At 32.0% G+C, this 7,650-nt stretch overlaps 2 protein-coding genes across 2 annotated transcripts; one reads left to right on the forward strand and one right to left on the reverse strand.

Annotated features, from left to right (window-relative positions):
• The first annotated feature begins 697 nt into the window (after window positions 1–697).
• LOC116845377 lies at window positions 698–3,386 on the forward strand. Its single transcript, XM_032817963.1, has 5 exons — window positions 698–1,247; window positions 1,412–1,534; window positions 1,619–1,804; window positions 1,904–2,209; window positions 2,307–3,386. Exons 1-5 carry the CDS (start codon window positions 1,083–1,085, stop codon window positions 3,054–3,056), a joined length of 1,530 nt encoding a protein of 509 aa, XP_032673854.1. The 5' UTR covers window positions 698–1,082; the 3' UTR covers window positions 3,057–3,386.
• A 524-nt stretch (window positions 3,387–3,910) lies between these two features.
• LOC116845308 lies at window positions 3,911–7,626 on the reverse strand. Its single transcript, XM_032817827.1, has 2 exons — window positions 6,812–7,626; window positions 3,911–4,067 (listed from the first exon to the last, which is right to left on the reverse strand). Exons 1-2 carry the CDS (start codon window positions 7,360–7,362, stop codon window positions 3,911–3,913), a joined length of 708 nt encoding a protein of 235 aa, XP_032673718.1. The 5' UTR covers window positions 7,363–7,626.
• Between the last annotated feature and the right edge of the window lie 24 nt (window positions 7,627–7,650).

A 7,650-nucleotide genomic window follows, 5' to 3' on the forward strand; every position in this document is an offset into this window, starting at 1 on the left:
GCAAGTGCATGACATGTACTGTAATGGCTCCTGCACACGGTAATGCTTGCCGCACGGCGGAAGTCCGCGCGACAGCCAGTCAATATATTGTTTTTCCGTAAGAGCTAGAAAGTTATTACGGAAAGCAACATATTGATTGGCTATCGTACGAACTTCCGCCGCGCGGCGAGCGTTGCCGCGTCCTATGGGCAGGAACCATTACACTTGCACATATTTATGTACCTTTAAATAAAACTTATAACAACAAGACAAGTAATCTCTATTTATTAAAATCATATAGTACATATATATATATATATTTTTTTTTTAACTAATTATTTATTATATTACCTGAATAATATCTGAATAATATAATATAATATAATATAATATAATTATATTACCTGAATAATATATAATATCTTAGAACTAGTTGTTTTTTATTTCTTCCGACATTACATAACGTGTGATTATTATTGACTATATGTAATATTTTCAAGAACTTACATTATACATTTTAAAGGATATACGTGTATATATCTTTATTTATCATTATTATTTGAGCGATAAACTATACATTCGCAGAGTGCGACAATATCTCAATTCATATTTTATGTCCGTCGCGTTTGGTGAGCATAGCTCTTTATTGGTGAGCACAGCTCTTTATCTTTACCGCCAAGTCCCGGTCTAACCGCCGTCACGACAAGATGTGTTCGAACATGTTCGGACCTTGTGATTTTTTTGGATCGTGTCTTGAAAATTTCCAAGACTTTGCTCTCGAATTATATCATTAATCGAAAACTGGCGTTGGGGCATTACTCTTAGAGAGGCCTGTAGCCAAATATTGAAGGAAGGAAGGAAGGATCTTTACCGCCATTTTTCAGGTTATCATCCCGTGCGCCAATCACGTGGAGACCTGCCAATGGCCAGTCTCTGTTTGAGAGTCTCTACGTGAAAATTGGTGTCAGTCAAAACGTATAGCGTGGCCGTTCTCAGGTTTCTCCCTGATTTTATAAAGAAAGCAGATCTTTACAAAGTCGGTTATAAAATCAGCAAACGCAAAGAGAGACTAAAAGTTTTCGCACAATCAACGATTGTATAAAATGGATAAAGACATCATAGTTACCTGTCCGTATAACAAAGCACATCGTATCCGTAAATTTAAATTAATGACCCATCTTATGAAGTGTAAGAAACAACATGATACACAGGACAAAGTACTATGTCCACTGGATAGTGGTCATGTAGTAGATCATAATGCTGTAAAGGTATGTATAAATTTATATGTAAAACTTAACTTCTAGATGTCTTTCTATGTTAGACAGTTACAGTCTTTTGCATGTACAAAAATATTACATTAATACATTTGAAATTAAAAAAAATTTTTATCATTTCACTTGACTAATATCAATTTTGTAATATCTCAATACAGGATCACCTTTCATCTTGTTCAAACCTCTCATACTTGATAGATACAAACAATGTAGAGGAAAAAATAGATGTAGCATCTTCCATGAATGCAGATACATACACTTCAGTTGAAAATTGGAATGATGTATGAATAATATAATAAAAATTTATTTATATAATAGAAAATGTAGGAAAATATAAATTTTTTTTAATATAATTTTTTTAATAGATGCCAGAAGTTCCAACTTATGATGCAATGACAAATGCAGCTTCTAGAAAAGTGATACGATGTGTAAATGGACTGACAAAATCAGAACGGCAAAAATTTAGGATGAATGAACAAGATCGCTTTAAAAAACTTAATGATGTTAATCCTACTTTCGAACGCTCTCGAACTTCGCGAACTAAAGAAATGGTAACATATATTTCATATAAATATATTGATTTTGTATCTTAATAAACAATTATCTTGTTTTATTAAAATTGTATTAATATATTTGTCTTTTAACTATAGATTCGCAAGATGGCAATGCATCCTCTGTATGATATTACAGAGGTTGAAAACAGTATAAAAGTCAGCCAAAAAATACCCAACAAAAGTACACAGGAACAAGATTCTAATGCAAATTCAACTAATGAATTTCGAGATATATTTCAAAAAACATTATATGATGAATTACTTCCTGATTATAAACCTGATGAAAGTTGGAAAGATAGTAAATTCATCATTAATGAAAGTAAACATGTGAAATCTAAAGATTGTGTAAAAATAAATACCCAGCAGAAACTAACAGAATGTTTTTTGGCTGACAATGACACGGTAATATATTTAATAAATATTTATATAATATTTGTATGTAAAGTCTAACTATAAATGAATAATATAAATATGTATTCATGTTTTCTTCTAATTTTAGTCGTACAAGTCTTTTAATGATCCGGGTCCATCTGGAATATCTTTAAAAAGGGAAAGTAGAAAAGAAAAAAGTCTTTTGCTTGTTGATCAAAATCAAGAAGCAAAAAATAAGGAGGAACAAGAAAATGTAACTGAGGGAAGTTCTGTTTTTGATACATTCAGTGTTAATACTTCGAAGAGAGAAATTGAGTGTACTGCGAACACTCATGATGTGAATACTTCGAGTGAACGAGTTACTGATAAGTTGTTAAATTTATTGATGGAAAAGACGGAGAAAATAGAACTTGCAGAAAAAACAAAAGAAAACGATAAAAATAATGAAAAAGATGAGAACGATAAAAATAAAGAAAAAGATAAAAAATATGAAAATAAAAACCCTTGTTTAGTATGGGAAAACATGATATGTAAACTTAGTGATCGATTGGATGATCTAACAAATGCTCAAACCATTGCTGCGGAACAAAGCGCGCTGTTAGCCAAAGAGGTGAGTGATCTCAAGCAGATGAAGAGATGTTGTAACACTCAGTTACCTGGAATGTTGAATTCGCGTTGTGCTGCTAATTTTACTGAACGAGTGTCACCGTTACATCCAACACATACAAAGAATCATAATGTGTCTCAAGAAGCACCTACATCTTTGGGAAATGCACCGAACTCGTACAATGCAAATAGAGATGACGATATATTTAATTTAAGAGATAACAGTAAATTGCCTGAACTTAAAACTCCAAAAGACTTCAGTCACTGTTAAGATATATGTTGTTAAGATTTATCATTAGGATATACTTATGTTTCTAACTAATCGCATATGTTCTATTTTTTTATCAATAATTGAATGTAACTTTGGAATATCTCAAAACGAATCTACTTGTTCCTGGGGAATATTTTTTATAAGAGAAATGCAAATGACTATACATAGAATATTTTAAGTTTAACATGTTAACTATTACAAAGATTACTTATAATTAACATGATATTACCGTATATTATTAATTTACATGTAAAATATAACTATACACTTAACGATGTGTGTAATCGAAAGATAAAAAGTAGCTAACAAATATACATCATAGAAAATGTATATATCAGTATCAACAGTTATGTATTATAAAATGCCATTTACTATAACTTTGTGTATTCAAACTTTAGTTAAAGTTTAGAACAATTCATGAAAATTACTATGGCAAGATTACATCTTACAAGATTTCTTTTCATCTTATAATAATACAGGAAGTCGCAAAGTAGATTTTCAGGCTTTATCAATTTCATTTCTTATTTTATAAGATATGTTTAATTTTATTTCATTTTTTAAGAAATACTGTTTTTGAAGTTAAAAAGTGAGTAAGATAGAAAGTTAATTTTTTAAGGGAAAAATTAATTATTTTTAAGAGAAAATCCAGATTTATTTTGCATAAGTTCAATGTTATTCTCATAATTCAAGAAATCCAATTAGTCTAATACATCAAAGATCTAGATCTACTTGAAGATATGTACTGAAGAAATGCATATAAGATATATATATATATATATAGTATATAAAATATATGTAAAAATACCTCAATATATTTTATATAAATGAATAAAATAAATAAATCTCTCATGATTTTATGTCAATGAAAGAACCTTGATTTTATAATCTTCAATTAGCTCCTTTACGTCATAAAAGATCAAACCCAGACATGTCCTAAAGACATCCTGAGAATGAAGAAATGTCCTTATGACTTCCTTAGGATATACTCTGGATGTTCCCTGGACATCTGTACTGTTAGAGAACATTCCATATTAGATTCTAAACGTGCGAACAAGGAAGAAAATCTAAGTTACAAAAACATAAAATAAGGAACTTAAATTATTAATATTTAATGAAACTTTACAGTGCTCAACTTTAATAATCATATTAAAAGCTAGTTTTTTTATTTGTTATAGAAATATATTATTTGAAAGTTAAAAAGAATGTTCCATTTTGCCATTGAGTCCAACCTAAAAGACGTATTTGTCTGATTCGTTATTGAATTGTACTTTATAATCAAAATTTAACTGTACTATGCCATCATTAATTGCGTTCAGCAGAGAAAGCTGCTTTGCAACTGTTGTAAAATTCGTGAATCTAATTGGAGCATGCTTTCAATTTTGATTGAATCTAAGAGCATATATCAATCAGATTCACGAATTTTACAACAGTTGCAAAGCAGCTTTTTCTGCTGAACGCAACCATTCCCTCGCTCAACGCTGCTCTTTTATAGCTGAGGTTTTGAACTAATAAAAAAGATCGACAGTTTGCAACTAACAGCAATAGCAAGCAAAAATAAGCAGGAACTGGCAGGAACTTAGAGATGGTGCACTTATCGACACTATTCTACTCAAAGAGGAGTGGAAAAACACCGCATTCATATTAACTTTATAATTTATATTAAATTTATAAAAACTTGAGTTTTTTTTTAATACACAATGCACATGAGTTTATCTCCAATACTCTCTTAAGGGAAACATGAATGGAAAATGATAAACATTTTATTTTATATTGTTCATGATACTGCGATTCATTTTAGCTTAACTTCAGCGCATATGGGTGACCAACAAATACGTTCAATCACGGTAGATATTATAAGTCTGTAATAATTTATGTTTCTGTATCTGATTATAGAAAAGATATCTAGGCTCTTATTTTTGAAATAGTTGTGTATACGTAAGTTTTACTATGCAAGTTTAATCATACCATAAAATAACTGCGCAATGAAAATTACGTATACGCAAAAATTTCAAGAATATAGGCCCTGTGCCAATATTTTAAGGTGCGCGCACATTCGTACGCGATTATTAGTACACTGATGTTCATTAATTGAGTCCTTTTTCGGTGTATAGTAGTATCATCTCCAGGCGCGTTCATTTACACTTGTCTACACTTAAAGGACTCAATTAATGAACACCAATGTACCTACTTCGGCGGAGACGGCGTGTGTATATATATATATATATATATATATATATATATATATATATATATATATATATATGTGGTGTGTGTATACATAACCATATACATATACGTACGACTCTCTGGGTTAGTATGTGCATATATTTAACAGTATTGATAGGTCATGTTGTATCGGCGAAACACGATACGCTATATAGTTTTGTATACTTCATGGCTTAACTTTTACTTCAATAAAAAAGAAAAATACTCAAAGAGAACTCGAGATTTATGCACCGTTCAAAATTTTTTGGTTCTCACAGTCAGCGCGATACGACGCTTGATATCCAATGAGCGTATAGCTTTTCTGGAACAGCAGCGTGATTATTGGATATCAAGTGTCGCGTATTGCATTGCGCATCACTACGAGAATTATTTCTCCGGTTTGCAGATTGCGCGTGCGTCGTTGGTGGCGCTTGTTCATTAAAATAGACTTCATTGGTTTGAGGTGTCATCGACTGACAAGCGATATTCTCTGGTCATCAAAGAAAATTATTTTAACAAAGTGAAGCTTCTCACAAAATGGTAAGTCAATAGGGTCTGCTGTGATCTAATACTAAATTCTTTAACTTTGATGTTAGTTTTGCATTTTTTATTTTATATAGGTTATGTGAGAATGCATTGTCATCAAACTTGATATTTCTTTAAGATATTTACACGTTTTCGTAACGATTAATGTTATTTTGCATGTTTATTTTCATAATATATGATTAAGTCACTATATCTGCACAATTTTTTATATATATAATTTATTACCATTCAGCTATATACATTAAATAGCCAAGAAGGGGACTTGGTTTACATTAAACAACTACCTCACACATTCCACACATCCTCCATTCTTTCATCCTTTCCATTCTTCCATACTTTCTATATCTATATCACATTAAATTCTCCTCTCTCTTTCTTCTTTCCTTTACCCCATTTCACTTTATCCTTTTTCTTTTTCTCCTTCTCTTTCTTTCTCTTTGATTTTACCCTCCCTTTCTCTCCACATTCTTTTTAATACTTTCCCTTTAATCTCATCGATTTCATCATCCCATATCCTTTCTTTTCCCCTACCTTCCATACTATCCATCTCCTCGAACCATCTCTTTCCCCACTCACATGTATACATATAATGATACATCTCATCCTGCTCCTTCCCACACATTACACACTTTCTCTCTTCCTCCTCTAACCAATACTTATTTTTTAACTCCAGATTACCGCACCTTAACTTAATAAGCGCTCTCACTTCTCCCCCCGCCTTTGCTCCCATCCTTATCAAACTGCTCTTTTCCAAATACTTATGTCCCTCCCCTATCTTCCTTATATCTTTATACCTTTTATTATACTTTGCCTCCCTAATCTTACTTTCTATCCACTGTTTTTGCACGTCTCTTTCCCTTTTTACTATCTCTCCCTCCATATCCCACCCTCCTTCCATTCCTTCCTTAACTCTTTCTACACCCCATCCATTCCTATTATAATAACTTTCCCTTTCCTTCCAATATAAATCTTTCCCTCCCCTTTCTTCCTTTTCTTTCCAACACTTTTTTATTAGTCTCTCTTCACTACTGTTCCTAATTTTTTCTTCATACCTTTTCGCCCTTATACCCCATCCTATTTTCAATTTTTCCATTCCTAGTTCATACATAATTATATACCTCGGTGTACAGAAATCCAATCTAAAAATCCACCTTACATAATCCATCATGATTCTTTCTAATTTCTCTTTTTCCTCCCACCCCCATACTTCTACACCATACGACATCACACTTTGTACTAGATATCTAAATAATGCCCATCTCCTTACAAAATCATCTCTACATATTCTTTCTCCCAAACCCCAAACCTTGTTCAAAGCTACCCTGCCTTTCTTATACAAATCCCTTATATGTGCCTTATAATTCCCTGCTTGATTAAACGTAAATCCTAAGTACTTAAACTCCTTTACTTCTTCAATCCCTTTATCCTTCCATTTCCATTTTTCTTTCCTCTCCCTACCTTTCCTGTTAAACACCACTATTTTCGTTTTCTCCGTCGATAACTCTAGCCTTCTTTCCTTTAAAAATTTCTTCAACGTGTCCATCATATCTAACATCGCTACCCTGTTCTTTGCTACCAACACAATATCATCCGCATACGCTAAATTTCTTCAACGTGTCCATCATATCTAACATCGCTACCCTGTTCTTTGCTATCAACACAATATCATCCGCATATGCTATATTCCATATTCTATCTTTACCTAATTCTATTCCTCCTACACCTCTCCTTTCCATCATCTTATCTAATTCCGCAATATATATACTAAATAATAACGGGCTCAACGCACACCCTTGTCTCACTCCTTTTTTGGTCCAGAAGCTGTCCGTAAATCCATTCCTTG

The sequence above is a fragment of the Odontomachus brunneus genome, unplaced genomic scaffold (genome assembly GCF_010583005.1).
Source record: "Odontomachus brunneus isolate Ranch 3 - 2012 unplaced genomic scaffold, Obru_v1 Obru_scaffold_051, whole genome shotgun sequence".
Taxonomy (NCBI): Eukaryota; Metazoa; Arthropoda; class Insecta; order Hymenoptera; family Formicidae; genus Odontomachus; species Odontomachus brunneus.

Bases quoted from the DNA above. Each gene is read 5' to 3' on its own strand.
- LOC116845377 (XM_032817963.1), top strand. From the start codon at position 1,083: ATGGATAAAGACATCATAGTTACCTGTCCGTATAACAAAGCACATCGT. The intron at 1,805-1,903 runs GTAACATATATT...TTTTAACTATAG, and splicing joins CTTCGCGAACTAAAGAAATG to ATTCGCAAGATGGCAATGCA. The intron at 2,210-2,306 runs GTAATATATTTA...TTCTAATTTTAG, and splicing joins TTTTGGCTGACAATGACACG to TCGTACAAGTCTTTTAATGA.
- LOC116845308 (XM_032817827.1), bottom strand. From the start codon at position 7,362: ATGTTAGATATGATGGACACGTTGAAGAAATTTTTAAAGGAAAGAAGG. The intron at 4,068-6,811 runs GTGTTGGAAAGA...GTTCTCTAACAG, and splicing joins GAAGAGAGACTAATAAAAAA to TACAGATGTCCAGGGAACAT.